This window comes from Cricetulus griseus, chromosome X (assembly GCF_003668045.3).
Source record: "Cricetulus griseus strain 17A/GY chromosome X, alternate assembly CriGri-PICRH-1.0, whole genome shotgun sequence".
NCBI classification, from domain to species: domain Eukaryota; kingdom Metazoa; phylum Chordata; class Mammalia; order Rodentia; family Cricetidae; genus Cricetulus; species Cricetulus griseus.
In genome coordinates, this window is record NC_048604.1 from 64,767,470 (window position 1) to 64,786,264 (window position 18,795).

The window sequence follows — 18,795 nt, forward strand, 5'->3', positions numbered from 1 at the left end:
CCTTCAGGACAGCCAGAGCTGTTACACAGAGAAACTCTGCTTCAAGGGGAAAATCCAACAACAAAACCCCAAAACATACCAGTGGTTCAGTTCAGCATTCTTTAGAATCTTTGACAAGCAAAAGGTTTCATGATTTTATATTTTTATGTATTATTAAATAATAACTAATTCACTTTAAAGTCTAATGTTTGCTTAAAACTTTTGATGTTTTTGAGACGGTGTTTCTGGACACGTAGGGGAGGGCCTAGGCCCTGCCCGGGATGATGTGACAGACTTTAGGGATCCCCCATGGAGGGCCTTACCCTCCCTGGGGAGCAGAGGGGGGATGGGGTGGGGGGATCTGGTGGGGGGGAGGAGGGGAGGGAGAGTGATAAGGGGTTGACATGTAAATTAATAAAAAAAATTTTAAAAGATGGTGTCTCATATAAGCCAGGTTGGCCTGCAACTCTATGTAGGTGAGGCTGACCTTGAAATCTTCATCCTCTTTTCATGTACCATCACCCTCAGCTTAAATCTTATGAAATACTAAACTTTAAGATAATTTTTAAGAAAGAATACTTGAGTCAGTTGTGATGGCTTACCATGGAATGCTGGTACTCAGGTGGCTGAAGTATGAGGATTTCAAGTTTGTGGCCCATCTGAGCTGCCAGGTAAGATCTTAAAGAAAAGAAAAAAGTATTATCAGGTCCAGCTCCCAGTTTTTTTTCATAGGATTTATATTTTCTTTTTTAAAAAGATGAATTAGTTTACTTTTGTTTCTGTGTTTCTGTACCTGCATGAGTTTATGTGCATCACGTGTGCAGACATGTGTACAGACAACTGAAGAGGCCAGAGGGCATTGGATCCCCTGGAACTGGAGTCAAGGAAGTTGTGAGACACCACTCCATCCCCTGGGATTTGTATATTCTGTGTACCTCTTGTGGTGGACTTGGTTTAAGAAAGTTACTTTGCAAGCTGGGCTGTGGTAGTTCACACCTTTAATCCCAGCACTTGGGAAGCAGAAGCAGATGGGTATCTGTGAGTTTGAGACTAGCCTGGTCTACATAGTGAGTTCCAGGACAAAACCTTGTCTAAACCACCCCTCCCCCCCCACACACACACAAAGAAAGTTGCTTTGCTAAAGTTACTTTTTGACATATATTTACTTATTTCATTGTGCAAGCATGCATGCATGCACCACAGCACATGTAGATTCTTGGGATCAGACTCAGGTTGTCAGCCCTAAAGTAACTTTGGTTTTATTGTATTTTTGCTGCTGCTGAGGACTCCCCCACCCCAAACACTTCTTTCTGAAACAAGGTTTGTCACTCTTGTAGTCAAGGTTTGGCCTTGAACTCAGAGATCCACCTACTTCTGCTCCCAAGTGCTAAGAATAAAGATGTGTGCTACCATGTCCAGCTGTTTTTTCTTTATTTGTTGTTGTTGGGATACTGTTTTGGTAGGAATCTTAGGCTGGCTTCAAACTTAGGAACTTGCCTTCACCTCCTGAGTGCTGGGATAATAGGCATAGTCTCCAAACCTCTTTGGTTTTTGTTGTTGTTGTTCTTGATATTTGAGGTTAGATTGCCCAAGCTGGTCTTGGGCTGTTGGGCTCACCAAGATCCTCTTAACTTCCTGGGTAACTGCAATTATAAACAAGACCTGCTAAACCCAAACTTGCTAAATTGAATATATTTGCAAAATTCATTTTGTCTTTTGTAGATGGTGTTGTCTGAGAAGGTTAGTCAGCTGATGGAATGGACCAATAAAAGACCTGTAATAAGAATGAATGGAGACAAGTTCCGTCGCCTCGTTAAAGCTCCACCAAGAAATTACTCTGTTATCGTCATGTTCACTGCTCTCCAACTTCATAGACAGTGTGTCGTTTGCAAGTATGATCTTTCATCTCCACTTTGAAATTCAATAACTTTTTGGTTTTGACTATTTTTCTATCTCAGGAGAATCAAATTTGTGCAGTGTGTTTGTTAATAAAGCATATACCTTACTCAGGGGGTATATAATAACAGATAAAGCTACTGTTTTATTTTTTGAAAGATTTATTCATTTATGTATTTTATGTATATGAGTGTTCTGTCTTCATTCATGTCAGAAGAGTGAATCAGATCCCATTACAGATAATTGTGAGCCACCATGTGATTACTAGGAATTGGATTCATGACCTTGAGAAGAGCAGCCAGTGCCCTTAACCTCTGAGCCATCTTCCCAGCCCCTAGTACTACTGTCTTATAATCAGTCTTGGTTGTGCATGTTGGTAGGAGAGAAAGGATAAAATATTGTAGCTATCATGAATTATTGAAAAATGAAAGAACCATCAGACTGGTCTCGAACTCACAGAGTTCCACCTGCCTCTGCCTCTGCCTCTGGAGTGCTGGGGTTAAAGGCGTGCACCACCAACGCCCAGCTGCCTTTACATATTTTTATTATGTGTGAGTGCATTCATATCACTGTGCACAAATGGAGGCCAGAGAACAACTTTTAGAAGTCAATTCTGTCCTTCCACCCTAGATTCCAGGGATAGAATACAAGTCAACAGGTTTGCATGACAAGTACTTTCACCCACTGAGTATCTCCCAGCCCCATGTTATGAAGGCTAAAGATGTAGCTCAGGATATCAGGGTAAAACATTTGCCTAGCATTAAAAGTCCTGGGTTCAATTCCCAATACTCCAAAAGAAAGGGTTTATAAGTGCTTTCATACTTTTTCCCTCATGGGATTGTATTTTATATTTGTGAAACAGAGTCAAAGTTTGTTATAGGGAATTTAGGGGTGTGTGTGTGTGTGTGTGTGTGTGTGTGTGTGTGTGTGTGTGTGCACATGCATGTGTTATGCAAGTGTACAGAGGTCAGAGAGCAGACAGGTGTGGAAGTTGGTTGTCTCTCAGATCGTAAGGCTATCAGTAAGCTCCTTTACCCTTGAGCCAATTCACCAGCCCTTAAAGGGGGATTTTTTATTAGTATTTCTTTTAAACTGGGTCTCACTGTATAGCCCTAACTGTCCTGAAACTTGATATGTAAGCTGTGCTGGCCTTGAACTCACAGAGATCCATCTGCCTCTTCCTCCCAAATGCTAGGATTAAAGGCATATGCCACCACACCCAACCTTATTTTTATTGTTTAAAGATTTGATTTTTATTATGTGTGTCTGTGTAAAGGTATGTGTGCCTGAGTTTAGGTTCCCTCAGAGGCATTTGATACTCTAGAGCTAGAGTTACAGGTGGTTGTGAGCCATCTGACATGGGTGCTGGAAAGTAAACTTGGGTCCTCTACAAGAGCAGTACGTTCTCTTAGCCGCTGAGGCATCTTTCCAGCCCCTTTAGTTTCCTTCTTAATTGTGTATAGGTAGAGAGGAGGTGGGACTTAAATGAAAAAGTGTAAAAATCCCTTTCAAGGGCTGGTGAGTTGGCTCAGGGGAGTTGGCATGTGAATGTAGTAGGTACCCTTAGAGGCCAACATCTTCCATTACAAGTGGTTGTGAGCTGCCTGGTGTGAGTGCTTACAGCCAAACTCAGATTCTCTGCAACAGCTGACTCACCTCGATAGCCCCTTTTGTAATTAAAACAATTGGCTGGGCAGTGGTGGCATGCACCTTTAATCCCAGCACCCAGGAGGCAGAGGCAGAAGGATCTGTGTGAGTTTGAGACCAGCTTGGTCTACAGAATGAGTTCCAGGACAGCCAAACTGGTCTCAAAAAAACAAAATAAATTGTACGGGTATGAGTGTTTTGCCTGCATATGTATCTGTGTACCACTTGAATGAAGGGACCACAGAGGCCAGAAGAGGATGTCCTGGAATTGGAATTATAGGTAGTTGTGAGCCTTCATGTAAGTGCTGGGAACAAATAGTATTCTTAACCACTGAGCCATAACTCTAGCCTCAGCCCTTATGAAATGTTTTAAACCAATTCGTTGCCTGGAAAAGGATGAAGAGGTATAAGGGGAACTGTGAGAGAAGAAGTCATTTCCAGAGAGGAGAGAAGAAGTCATTTTCAGAGAGGAACCTTCTAGCTATGTGTGTCTGCAGCTACAGAATGGTTTGCTGAGGTGTTATTCTACCACTGGACCATAGGCTAGTTGGCTCAGTCTCTATGCCACCACCATGTCACAACACAATGATCCCTTCCCCTCCAAATAGCTTTTCTTCAGGAATGTGCTAGACGATGCCAGTCTTGAATATTTATGCTGCAAATTTGTTCATTATTGTCCCATAATTGGTATGAATCACTTGATTTCATCTTTAGACACTCAGAAAGATTTGCTTATGTTCAATTGAAGAATGTTTGGTGTACTGAGCAAAACTTTAAAAATGTGGATAGAGAATAGATTTGTGCATGTCAATTGAAATAGGCTCTAGGTTTAATCTCCAGCATTAAAATACATACAAGACAGAAGAGGATGGAGTCAAAAGTTTATCACAGATGAAAAAAAAAAAGTTTTCTATCTGGGCGGTGGTGAACACACCTTTAATCCCCAGCATTTGGGAGGCAGAGGCAGGTGAATCCAGGCCAGCCTGATTTACAGAGTGAGTTCCAGGACAGCCAGAGCTGTTATACAGAGAAACCCTGTCTGAAAAAGCCAAAAAAAAGTTTCCTAGAAGAATAAGAATTTAAAAATAAAATAGCAACACTAGAACCCCAAAACTTCTTTGATAAATAGGTATAAGTTTATACACTTTTGTTACTTAGATAACCCCAAAGGATTGAAAAAAGTAAGATAAAAACATATATATGGGGAAACATGTAAATAAACAGATCTTTAAAATGAAAACATAGAAAAGAAAGGAAAGTTCAGGGGTTGGAGAGATGGCTCAGCAGTTAAGAACACTGACTGCTCTTCTAGAGGACCTGGGTTCAATTCCCAGCACTCACATGGCAGCTCACAACAGTTTGTAACTCCAGTTCCAGGGAACCTGACACCCATGGCAAAACATCAATGCACATAAAATTTTTAAAAAGAAAGGGTAACTCAAGGTTTCAGTTTATTTGAAGTCCCTTGATTTTTCTTGTCATTTATCATATTAATTCATCTGATTGTATGTTTACTTAGCGAATAGCATGTGTACTTCAGAGTATGTGTGAGGGTTTGTGCATTGTGTTCATATGTGTGCAGGTGCATGTGTGTGCTTAGTTGTACAGGCCAAAAGACAGTTCTTGGTGTCATCTTCAGAAATGACATCTACCTCCTTTGAAGCAGGGTCTCTCCTTTGCCTGGAGCCCACTGGTTAGACTGGACTAGCCAACTAGCCAGCCCAAGGGATCTACTTGTCTCTGTTTCCCAGGTGCTGTAATTATAGGAACACCACCACCCTTGCTTTTTAAACATGGCTTCTGGGAAATGAACTCATGTCCTCATGCTTTCAAGGCAAGCACTTTAGTAACCGAGTCATCTCAGCCTCCAGATTTTATTTAATTTTTTAAAATTTGAGGCAGGGTCTCACTGTGTATCCCTTGCTGTCCTGAAACTTGCTATAACAGCAGGCAGGCTTTTAACTCTGGCAGTTCTCCCATCTTTGCCTTCTGAGCACTGGTATTACAGGCCTGTGCCACTGTGTGTGTCTGGCTACATACTTCACATTTTTAAGGTAGTCTGTTAGATCTCTGCCTGTTGATGTAGGGTCTCAAAGTTGTGAGACTTTGGGGTATAGATTAGTGTTAGATTCCTGCCTAGAAAGTGTGGGACCTGGATTCAATCCCCAGCTCCAAAACAAAAAATAAATGTGTAGACACTGGGTATGGTTATATATGTCCATAATCCTTCCTGCTGATGAGTCTAAAACAGAAGGAGCATTTGAAATCAGTAGTATGAGTCTAGGCTAAGCAACATAACAAGACCGTTTTAAAACTGAAAGTGAAAGCAGCACAGGGGCTGGAGAGAGAAGCAGCAGTTAGAGCCCATCATTGCTCTTGCAGAGGACCCAATTTCAGTTCTAGGAACCCAGGTCAGGCAGCTCACAGCCTCCTGTAACTCCAGCTCCAGGTGATCTGATGCCTCTGGCCTCAGTGGGCACTGGCATTCACATGCACACCCCCACACACACAGACACACTCATATAAATAAATACTTTAGTTCCAGGACAGCCAGGACTATACAAATAAACCCTATCTGGAGGGAGCACTAAAAGGATGAAGCCCCCACAGTTTAGAGAGGATTAGCTGGATTTGTTTTTTCAGTGATTGCCAAAAATGTTTTCGAGCCTAACTGTGGTGACATGAGCATCTAATCCCAGCACTCAGGAGGCAAAGGCAGGCAGATCTCTGTGAGTTCAAGACCAGCCTGGTCTACAGAGTGACTAAAATAGCCAGGGCTACAAAGTGCAACCCCATATTGAAAAAAAATTAAATTGTTTTTGGGGCTGGAGAGATGGCTTATGGCTTAGTAGTTCAGAGTACTTGCTGCTCTTTCACAGGACCCGGGTTCAATTCTCAGCACCTACATGGCAGCTCACAACTGACTGTAATTCCAGTTCCATCGGATCAAACACCAGTGCACATTAAATAAATAAGTCAGTCTTTTAAAAAAAGAAAAAAATTTGTTTTGGTATTCAAAAATAAACCGTTTAAAGGTATGAATTGTGAAATGGAGTCATGTAATTACTGATTTCTGGTGAGATCTCTAACTCTTAGTGTGTTCTAACCTTATCAACTATACATGACTTACTTGCCAGTAGCTTTTTTTTTGAGACAGGATTTCTCTGTGTAACAGACCTGGCTGTCCTGGAACTCAGTCTGTAGATCAGACAGGCCTTGAACTCACAGAGATCAGCCTATCTCTGCCTTCTGAGTGCTGGGATTAAAGGCAAGTGCTGCCACCACCACCACCACCCAATTTACCAACAGTTTTTAATATTATTTCTTTTACTAAAACTTGCCATGATGTTAGGCAGTGGTGGCACACTCCGTTGATCCCACGACTGAGGATTAAAGGAGGCAGGTGGATCTCTGAGTTCAAAGCCAGCCTGATCTACAGAGCAAGTTACAAGACAGCCAGGCTACACAGTGAAACCCTCTTGAAAAAAACAACAAAAAATTACTGTTAATTAATTAGGTTTTGTTTTACTGCTGATAAGCTGGTTTGGTTTTTAAATTGTTTCATATATTTTTTGTTTGTTTGTTTGTTTTTCTCCCCACCAATCTGATGGCATTCAGGCAAGCCGATGAAGAATTCCAGATTCTGGCAAATTCTTGGCGATACTCCAGTGCATTTACCAACAGGATATTTTTTGCCATGGTGGATTTTGATGAAGGTTCTGATGTATTTCAAATGGTGAGATGTTTGGTTTCTTCTTTTATGCAGAATAAAGCAAAATACTATTTTAGTGATTACAAGAAGTTAACTAGTGGGGATAGAGGGATGGCTACTTGGTTAAGAGCACTTGTTCTTCTTGCAGAGGATTTGGGCACCCACATTGTAGTTGAAAATGATCCATAATTCCAGTTCCAGGGGATCTGATACCTTCTTCTAGCCTCTACAGGCATCAGGCATGCATGTAGTGCACATTTATTTATGTAAGCAAAACACTCATACACATAAAATAAATAAATCCAGAAATGATTGTTAAGACATTGAATAAAACTACTTTAATGTAAAAGCTAGAGTAGTTAGTGAACTAAAAGCAAAAAATTGATTGATCACAAAAAGTGATTAATTGATTAATCAAAAAAGTGCCAACCTACTAAATAAAATGTGTAGTAAGCAAGTAACATCCAATTTAAGTTTGTTGTTGGATGGCATGGTCTATGTAGTGAAGGCTGGATACAATCTTCCAGTCCTTCCTCCTCCATCTCCCAAGTGTTGGGACTATAGATATTCATCACCCTAACTGACAACTTATATGCATACACACTCGAACACACAAATGTAAAGCAAGAGAAATTTGTTCAATGTGGGAAGAACAGATGATTAGTGACACCCTCTACTAGTTTAAACAGAAGAATTGAGGCAGGGGGTAAGAAATATGTACAATTAAACAGCCAGGTCAAGGTGTCATCTGATCATTGTCTCAGTTCTGGTTCATCAAGATGGTCAATCCTAAGTCAACGTAGCTTGGGATCAGTCTGAATCTCCCAAGATCATCTCTGATCCAGACTGCAGCCTTGTCTTCCAGGTAATTACCTTATTTGGCAGAAGGGTGTTCTTGTCCTTTGAGAACTTGTTTTTCAGGGAATTCCACTTATACATATTTTTATTGTAAATATATAAAGAACAAGCCAGAGACAGTAACTTGTGCCTATATTCATAGCAGTTGAGAGGTGGCTGTCCTGGAAGTCACTCTATAGAGCAGACTGACCTCCAGCTCACAAAGATCTACCTGCCTCTGCCTCCCCAGTGCTGGGGTCACAGGAGTATGACCCCATGTCTGGTGTTTTATTTCAAGACAGAGTCTCACTAAGTTGTCCAAGCTTGTCTTGAACTCAGTGTATTGCTCAAACAGCCCTTTAACCTGAACTCTTCCCATTTTAGTTTCATGAGTTTGTTACAGCTATATAAAAATAATTTTAGGTGTTATGAATGTAAAGTCTTTTAATAGAATCGCTGAACAACCTGAAATAACTGCTATGGGAAATTTCCTATTCAAGTTGAGAAAAATCGTGTGTTATCTAGAAATTTCTATTTGGATAATAAAGTACAGTTGTTACAGTCACAGGTAGCCTTGTGTTTGAAAGCCTGCTCCACAACTCTCCTTAGACAAATTTCAACTATATAATCATGATCTTCATGTATGTGAAAGCCTAAATTTCTCCCAGGCATGGTTGTCCATGCTTTTAATCCTAGCACTCAAGAAGCAGAGACAAGAGAATTACTGCAAGTTCAAGGTCAGCCCAGATGACACAACAAAACCCTATGTCAAAAGAAAGGTCTAAATTTTAAAATTATTATTTACCATTTTCTGGGGCTGGAGAGATGGCTTAACCGTTAAGAGCACTAGCTGTTCTTTCAGAGGTCTTGAGTTCAATTCCCAGCAAACAAATGGTAGCTCACAACCATCTAAAATGAGATCTGGTGCCCCCTTCTGTTCTGCAGGCAGAACACTGTATACATAATAAATAAAGAAATCTTAAAAAAATATTTTCTTAGTAACTTTTGTTTTCATGGGCTATTCTTTATTCAGCTCAACATGAATTCAGCTCCAACTTTCATCAACTTTCCTCCAAAAGGAAAACCCAAAAGGGCTGATACATATGAGTTGCAGGTGCGAGGGTTTTCAGCTGAACAGATTGCCCGGTGGATCGCAGACAGAACTGATGTCAATGTAAGTTTCCCTACTTTACAAAAAGTTATGTTTTCACTCTCTTTGAATCTAAACTGGGGATCATAGCTGGTCTTTTCTTCATGTCACTAAGATGGAATAATTTGGTGGTTCTTTCATAAGTAGGATTTAACAGGATCATCTTGATAAAGAGTAAAATTATAAAATACATTGTCTTAGACTGTTGAGTTCAGACTAGAAACCATTTTCCTGACCTTAAGTGTGTACTTGGCAAACATTTCTAAATCTAAAAGGTATTGTGTTGGGGTTTTTGTTTGTTTGTTTGTTTGTTTGTTGTTTTTATGGTTTTTTGAGACAGGGTTTCTGTGTAACTTTGGAGCCTGTCCTGGCATTCACTCTGTAGACCAGACTGATCTCAAACTCACAGAGATCCACCTGCCTCCTGCCTCTGCCTCCGGAGTGCTGCGATTAAAGGCGTGTGCCACCAACACATGGCGGTATTGTGTTTTAATTAACTGAAATAATACTATGCCTATTACATATTGTTTCTAGGATATAGTTTAGACTGTTTGATTGGAGTAAAGTGGTAGAAAAAAATATTTTTCCTGAAAATACATTTTGTCTGCTTTCATTTCATTATTATTAATTAGAAAATAAATTTTATATTTTACAATGTTTTTCTCTCTTCTTCCATTAGATTAGAGTAATTAGACCTCCAAATTATGCTGGACCCTTAATGTTGGGATTGCTTCTGGCTGTTGTCGGTGGACTTGTGTATCTTCGAAGAAGCAATATGGAATTCCTCTTTAATAAAACTGGATGGGCATTTGCAGCTTTGGTAAGTGAACTGAAGAAGAAAAATTGATTGAAAAAGAAGGTTCTATTTTCTTTACCTTTATCTTTTTCTTTTTTGTGTGTAGGCCACAGATTGACATTGGGTGTCCTCCTTAGTCACTTCTTCAACTTATTTTTTGAGATGGGGGGGGGTCTCTCTCTGAACCTGGAGTTTCACCAGTGATCCCCAGAGATCCTCCTGTCTCCATATCCCTAGTGCTGAGATTACAAGCATATACTACTCCACACAGAATTTATTTTCTTTCTTTCTTTCTTTCTTTCTTTCTTTCTTTCTTTCTTTCTTTCTTTTTTGGTTTTTCGTGTCAGGGTTTCTCTGTGGCTTTGGAAGCTGTCCTGGAACTAGCTCTTGTAGACCAGGCTGGTCTTGAACTCACAGAGATCCGCCTGCCTCTGCCTCCTGAGTGCTGGGATTAAAGGCATGTGCCACCACCGTCCAGCTCAGAATTTATTTTCTTGGGTTCTGTTAGCTTTTATCTATGTGAAAAAATACTTTGGGGGGTGCGTGTGTATGTACACACACAGACACATGTGTATGTGTACATGCATACAACTGCACATGCATAGGCCAGAGGAGGATGCCCAGAGTCATTCTCTGTTGTTCTCTACCTTTTGATTGTTTTCATCCATTCCCCTCTTCCCCCATGTCCTGGCTGTCCTGGAACTCACCCTGTAGACCATGCTGGTCTTGAACTCACAGAGATCCACCTGCCTCTGCATCCCAAGTGCTGGGATTAAAAGCGTGTACTGCCATAACTGACTGCACTTTATTTTTTTAGACAGGATCTTGCACCACATTGAACCTGAAACTCTCCATTTGGGCTAGGCTAGCTAGCCAAAGCTCTTGGGATCTGCTTGTCTCTGTTCCTCAACTCAAGGATGCCAGGCTTTCAGTGCTGGGGATTTAGACGCAGGTCCTCTTGTTTTCACAGCAAATACTCTTACCCACTGAGCTGTCTCCTCAGCCCCATTTTTGTTTTGGTGAATGTGAATGTTGGTGCTTATTTATGTAGATGTATGTGTTCACGTGTGAGGAGGCCAGAGGTGAACCTCAGGTATTGTTCCCCAGGATCCATCTGCCTTGGGGTTTGTTATTGTTGTTTTCAGAAGGTGTCTTACTGATTTGAGCTAGGTTGGCTGGAGGCCAGAAAAGGGCACTGGATCCCCTGGAGTTATGGGAATCGCCTGATGGAGGTTCCGGTAACCAAATGCCACTTCTGTACAAGAGAAGCAAATGCTCTTAACTGCTGAGTCATCACTCCAGCCACATGCCCTCAGCTTTTTTTATTTGGATTCTGGGAATTGAATTTAGGCCATTGTTTTGGTTGCTTTTCTATTGCTATGATAAAGCACCTGAGCAAGGCATTTATAAAAGACGGCATTTCATTTGGCTTAGCTTCAGAGGGCTAGAGTTCATAATGGTGAAGTGAAGGAGCAGTTGAGAGCCCACATCTCCATCCACAATCAGGAGGCAGAGAGGACACTGGGAATGGCACAAATCTTTTGAAATCTCAAAGCTCATCCCCAGTGACACACCTCCTCTAAAATGGCCACATCTCCTAATCCTTCCCAAACAGTTGTACCAACTGGATACCAAGCATTCAAACATAATAGCTTATGAGTCTGTTTTAGTCAGTGTTCTATTGCTGTGAGAGACACCATGACCACAGCAACTCTTAAAAAAGGAAAGCATTTACTTGGAGCTTGCTTACAGTCCAGAGGTTCAGTCCGTTATCAACATGGCGGGAAGCATAGTGGCATACAGGCAGACTTGGTGCTGGAGGAGCTGAGAATTCAACATCTAAATCATCAGGGTGAAGGAGGAGAGAGCCACAAGGCCTGCCTTAGGCTTCTGAAACCCCAAAGCCTACCCCAAGTGACACACTTCCTCCAACAAGGCCACACACCTATTGCAATAATGCCACACATCCTAATCCTTTCAAATAGTGCCACTCCCTATGAGCCTATTGGGGCCACTTTCATTCAAACCACCACAGGGTCCATTCTCTTTCAAAACTACTACATTCCACTCCCAGACCCCCATAGGCTTGCCATGGCCGTATCATCATGCAAAATGCACTTAGTACAAATTCAAAAGTCCTCATGTTCATTTATCATCCTCCGCCATGTGGGTCCTGGAGATCAAACACGTTGTCAGGCTTTTGTGGCAAACACCTTTATATGCCAAGCCATCTCTCTCTGGTCCTAAGATTTTGTACATATTTATTTCCTGTTTATCTCCCTCATTATCTTATTAGGATTTACAAAGTTTCAAACAACTGACTCTGTTTGTAGTTCTTTTTTATGCTGCATTTTATTTTTAGCTTAGGTATATATGCTGGGGGCTTATGTGAATAAGTGAAGGTATGCATAAAGGTCAGACAGGGGCATTTGATTCCCTAGAAGCTGGAGTGACAGGAAGTTAGGAGCCACCCATCATGGGTCTTGGGACCCAAACTCAGATCCTCTGGAAGAGCAGTATGTGCCCTTAATCACTGAGCCACCTCTCCAGTCCCAGTTACAGTTGTTTTGAAAATATTTTTGAATATATTTTCAATATTGAATTTTGAAATTTCTCTGTTTATAATTTAAAATCCCTTCAGAAATGATGTTGAATTGTGATCCTTGTGATTAAAATACAAACCTTAATAAAGAAATCATTTTTTTGAAGAAAAAGTCTTGTGTTTCCTGAATGGATAAGCTTTTTTTTTTTTTTTTTTTTTTTTTGGTTTTCCGAGACAGGGTTTCTCTGTGGTTTTGGAGCCTGTCCTGGAACTAGCTCTTGTTGACCAGGCTGATCTCAAACTCACAGAGGTCCACCTGCCTCTGCCTCCCGAGTGCTAGGACTAAAGGCGCCACCAACACCGGCGGATAAGCATTTTTATGCATCTACTTATCTAATCAAGATGGGCTAACTGGACCCTGAGTATTCCATTCTTTTGTTTCCTAGTGTTTTGTACTTGCTATGACATCTGGTCAAATGTGGAACCATATAAGAGGACCACCATATGCTCATAAGAATCCCCATACAGGACATGTGGTAAGAGAAATTGGGAATTTCTTTGCATTGTATACCAAAGTTAATGTGATTATGATTACCTTGTGAGGCCAGTGCCAGCACGTACAGAACTAGATACACTTTTGACTCTTTAATCTCTGTGAAGGAGCTTCATTTACAGTTAGAGCATATGGTCCTCCAAAGTGTTCTTCATTCCGTTTGTTGAGTTCTTTTGCCTAGGATGGCTAAGAAAGGAAGTCAGTCTCAAACTAAATATAAGAATTAATAAGTATTTGAGCATCTGTTATTTCTAGGCACTATCAGATATGGTGGTTGACTGGAAAAATGTAATTCCTATCGTCATGACTATGATGTTTTACCTCATAGTTTTATACTCTTAAATATCATTTTTCTCATACATTTTTGTTATTAAATGCATAGTATAAATACAAAGAAAGAAGTAAATAATGGAGAAATAGCTTTTAGTAGCTAAACAAAGTATGGTATATACTTACATATCCCAAATGAATTGATAATTTCATAAGGTTTAACATACCATATTTTAGGGTTAGGACACTACAGTTCAATGTGTAATTTAAAGATTCCATTTTCTCTTCCCCTCCCAGAACTATATCCATGGAAGCAGTCAAGCTCAGTTTGTAGCTGAAACGCACATTGTTCTACTGTTCAGTATCCTTTATTATAAGTTTTTATTGCTGCATTTTAATTTGCCTATTTTACAATCTTGTTTTCTCTATACAGCATTTGGTTGGAGCTGGTATCCTAATGCAGGCATAATACCCTTTGGAAATTCTATTGCTTGTGTCTTCCTTCTTAACCCAATAAGGTATAGAGTAATGAGAGGCAAATCTTAAGTTTGACAAAGCCACATTGATTACCTCATTGATGTATGGATTTAGAAGAAAGGTGAAGTTTAGGTGATATGTAAAATGAAACATTAAGCCTGGAATGCTGTCACACACCTTTAATACCAGCACTCATGAGGCAGAAGCAAGCTTATCTCTGTGAGTTTGAGGCCAGCCTGGTCTACAGAGCAAGTTCAAGGGCAAGCAGAGCTTTTACACAGAGAAACCCCATTTTGGAGAAAATAAATGAACAAATAAAGAAACAAATAAAATGAAACATTTTAATAGGCTAAAAGCATAATTGGGGCCTGAGATACATCTTGGTTATATAGCACTTACCTAGCATGCACAAGACCTTGAGTTCAATTCCTGGTATCCTTCAGAGAAAACACAGATACAAAGAGCACAGTAAGAAAAAGGAAAAATGCTGGAGAAGAGTCTTGGCTGAGTAACTTAAACAAACAGAAAAAAAAAAAACAACAAGAACAACAGCAAAAACAGCAATGGGCTCAGGCAGGTAAAGAGGTACCTACCTACTGTCTACCTTGACAACCCGAGTTAGATCTGCAGGGCCAACATAGTGGAAAGAAGCAATTTCTGCCATTGTCTTCTAACCTCCACACATCTGCTGTGACACAAGTGCGAACAGGCATACACATACACACTAATTAGTTCATTAAAAACAGGAAAAAAGGCTGGGTGGTGGTGGCGCACGCCTTTAATCCCAGCATTCAGAGGCCAAGGCAATCGGATCTCTGTGAGTTCAAGACCAGCCTTGTCTACAGAGTGAGTTCCGGGACAGTCCTCAAAGCTTCAGAGAAACAATGTCTCAAAACAACAACAAAAAATTTTTTTAAATGGAAAATGGACAGTCATTCCTAACAAGAGGCTATTTAAGAGAGAGCACAAGATGGTAATGAAGAGATGAATGTAGTCAATTATAGTGCCTCATTAGAATACCTGTTTCTCTCTTACCACTTAATTATACCCACATACAGTAGCATACAACGTGCATCATGTACATAAATTTTTTTTGGTTTTTTTGAGACAGGGTTTCTCTGTGTAGCTTTGGAGCCTATCCTGAAACTCGCTCTGGAGACCCGGCTGGCCTCAAACTCACAGAGATCCGACTGCCTCTGCCTCCCGAGTGCTGGGATTAAAGGTGTGTGCCACCACCGCCTGGCTCAACCTTACTTTTCAACTAAGTCTTTATAGTAAAAAATATTGTATAATGTAAGAGTATTTGTTTTGGTTACTGTTGTAAAATTAAGACTTGAAGGTTTATGTATTCATCTTAATTTTCTTCATGAGAAACTGGGAACAGGAAAGTGGTGTATCTGTTGTGGCTTCATGAATTTTTCCTTAAACAGCTTTTCTAAGATGGTGGGGTTACCTTAGGTATGGTGCTTTTATGTGAAGCTGCTACCTCTGGCATGGATATTGGGAAGCGAAGGAGTAAGTCTCATGCCACAGTGTTCCAATTCTACCTTTAATGAAGAAAAATGAACCCTCTCTAATTGATTTTCCCTTTATAGAAAATATGAACAAGAAACTGTGAAACTTCTAAGAAGAGTTTTCATATTATTCTACCAAAAACAACTAATAATTTTAATATAATCTATTTCTTTCCACTTTTTTGTTGGTTAGTTTTTTTGTTTATTTTCACATAAGCTCTGCTATGTGACCAAGCTGACCTTGAACTTACAGTCCTCCTGCCTCAGCCTCCCCCATGTTCATCATCTCTTTGATCCACTCATAAGTACATCTTATAGCCAGGGAGTGGTGGTGCATGCCTTTAATCCCAGCACCTGGGAGCCAGAGGCAGATGGATCTCTTTGAGTTTAAGGCCAGCCTGGTCTACAGAGCAAGTTCCAGGACATCCAGGGGTACACAAAGAAACCCTATCTTGAAAAAAACTACAAGAACATCTTGGGGTTTTTTTGTTAGTTTGTTTGGTTTTGGTTTTGGTTTTGGTTTTGGTTTTGGTTTTTGGAGACACAGGGTTTCTCTGTGGCTTTGGAGGCTGTCCTGGAACTATCTCTTGTAGACCAGGTTGGTCTCGAACTCACAGAGATCCGCCTACCTCTGCCGCCGCCCCCCCCCCGCCCCCCCCCGGTGCTGGGATTAAAGGGGTGCAACACCACCACCCGGCACATCTTGTTTTTTTTTTCTTTTTTTAAAGATTTATGTACTTATTTTGTATACAACATTATGCCTCCATATATGCCAAGAGAGGGCACCATATCTCATTACAGATGGTTGTGAGCCACCATGTGGTTACTGGGAATTGAACTCAGGACCTCTAAAAGAACAGCCAGTGCTCTTAACCTCTGAGCCATCTCTCCAGCCCCACATCTTGGTTTTCTGAGACAGGGTCTCATATAGCCTAAATCTGTTTCAGACTGGCTGACTTTGAATTTCTGATCCTCCTGTTTCCACCTTGCCAGTATTAGGATTACAGATTGTATCATTGTGTCTGATTGTTTTGCTGGGGACTGAACCCAGGGTTTGGTATATGCTAGACAAGTACTTTACCAACTGAACCACTTCTCCAGCTCCATCTGTAAAAAACATTTTAAAAACTATATATGTGGGAACCAGACCTAATGGTACTGCCCCTTAATTCCATACATTCAGGAGGGTTAGGTAGAGGATCACAAGTTCAAGGCCTAACTGGTTTATAAAATGAGATGGAAGCCAGACTACAACTTACTAAGAGTCTGTCTCAAAATAAGCAAGTAAAAAAAGGACTGGGCATGTAACTCTGGTAGAGTACTTTCCTAGTGTGTACTGGGCTTTAGATTCAATCCCCAATACCCCAAAACAAAACAACAACAGAAAAAAACTGTGGGCAGTCCTGGGATAGAGCTCTAAGGTGATGTGATTGTTTTACAAAGGCAAGGTCACTAACAGTGCAAATGGTGTGTGTGTGTGTGTGTTTGTGTAAATGTGTGTTTGAATCTTTTACTCATTTTAAAAATTAAACACTTGGGAGGCAGAAGTAAGATTAATGCAAGTTTGAGGCCAGACTAGTAAACATACATAGCAAGTTCCAGGTCAGACAGGCTATGTTGAAGGCCTTTCCTTGAAACAAAATAAACAAAAAAATTAGGTGGGCTATGGCAGCACACATCTATAGTTTCAAAACTTGAGACAGAGGGCTAAGGAAATCAGTAACAAGCACCATCTACTCTTTATGCTTTAGAACATTCCCATATTGTTGAGTGTGGTGGCATAGACTATGATCCCAGTACAACAGGCTGAGACAAGAGGATTGCTGCCAATTTAGGCTTCCTGTACTATGGCCATTATAAATAAAGCCACTATAAACGTAATTGAGCAGTTGTCCTTGTGGTAGGATGGAGTATCTGTTGGGTATATGCCCAAGAGTGGTATAGCTGGGTCTTGAGGTAGATCAATTCCCAGTTTTCTGAGGAGCCGCCATATTGATTTCCATAGTGCACTTCCACCACCAGTAGAGGAGAGTTCCTCTTTCTGTGCATTCTCCACAGCCAGAGCTCTCTCTTGTGTTTGATCTTAGCCATTCTGACAGGTGTAAGATAGAATCTCAAAGTAGTTTTGATTTGCATTTCCCTTACAGGTAAGGATGTTGAGTATTACGTTGAGTATTACAGACATTTTCTTTCCTCTATTGGCAATTCTCTATTTAGATCTGTACCCCATTTTAAAATTGGATGATTTGGTTTGTTGATGTCTGGTTTCTTGAGTTCTTTATATATTTTGAATATTGGCTCTCTGGGTGTTGGTGAAAATCTTTTCCCATTCTGCAGGCTGCCATTTTGTCCTATTGACTGTGTCCTTTGCCTTAGAGAAGCTTTTCAGTTTCATGAGGTCCCATTTATTATTGTTGATTTTATTGTCTGTACTATTGGTGTTCTGTTCAGAATGTCTTTTCCTGTGCCAATGTGTTCAAGGCTATTCCCCATTTTCTTTTTGTAGACCAAGCTGGACTTTAGTTCACAGAGATTTCTACCTGCCTTTGCCTCCTAAGTGCTGGGATTAAAGGCATGTACCACCACCACCACCTGGCTAAGAATTGAATTATTTATTGTACAAGTTTTTCGCTTGTTCAGTTAGAGTTACCCCCAAGACATTTTATATTTTATATTTTTTGGGTTTTTTTCTTTTTTTAACAAATTCCCCCCTTTTTTGTTTTTTGGGATTTTTTTGTTGTTGTTGTTTTGTTTTTTTGAGACAGGGTTTCTCTGTGTAGCTTTGGAGCCTATCCTGGCACTCGCTCTGGAGACCAGGCTGGCCTCGAACTCACAGAGATCCGACTGCCTCTGCCTCCCGAGTGCTGGGATTAAAGGCATGTGCCACCAATGCCCTATATTTTATATTATTTGCGGCTATTGTGAAGGGTGTTGTTCCTCTGATTTCTTTCTCGGTTCATTTGTATATAGGAGGGCTACTGTTTTTTGTAGTTAATCTTGTATCCAGCCACTTAAATGAAGGTATTTCGGAGCTGTAGGAGTTCCCTGGAAGAATTATTGGGGTCACTTATATACTATCATATTATCTTTGAATAGCAATACTTTTTCCTTTCCAACTTGTATCCCTTTGGTCTTCAGTTGTCTTATCGCTCTAGCTAGAACTTCAAGTACTATGTTGAATAGATATGGAGAGAGTGGACAATTTTGTCTTGTTCTTGATTTTTGTGCAATTTCTTTGAGCTTCTATTTAATTTGATGTTGGCTCTATGTAGCTGAAGGTTTTTCATCCCACCTGCCAGTCCCAAATAACTTCTTTAAGGCTTTAATTATATTTGTTTGGCAGTTGGTGGAGGGAGGCATATCACTGACTAGCTCTCACTATTAAATTAACCCATTTCTATTATAGAAATTTCTATTATGGG

General features: G+C 40.5%; 1 protein-coding gene across 1 annotated transcript in view; it reads left to right on the forward strand.

The window, feature by feature from the left end:
- Magt1 (magnesium transporter 1) overlaps window positions 1-18,795 on the forward strand; it is a 39,388-nt gene that overhangs the window by 15,065 nt on the left and 5,528 nt on the right. Inside the window, exons 2-8 of the mRNA XM_027432918.2 lie at window positions 1,702-1,871; window positions 7,141-7,258; window positions 9,105-9,245; window positions 9,901-10,041; window positions 13,006-13,095; window positions 13,680-13,743; window positions 15,300-15,374. Of these exons, the coding sequence (XP_027288719.1) occupies window positions 1,702-1,871; window positions 7,141-7,258; window positions 9,105-9,245; window positions 9,901-10,041; window positions 13,006-13,095; window positions 13,680-13,743; window positions 15,300-15,374 (799 nt within the window). The remainder of the gene's footprint in view (window positions 1-1,701; window positions 1,872-7,140; window positions 7,259-9,104; window positions 9,246-9,900; window positions 10,042-13,005; window positions 13,096-13,679; window positions 13,744-15,299; window positions 15,375-18,795) is intronic.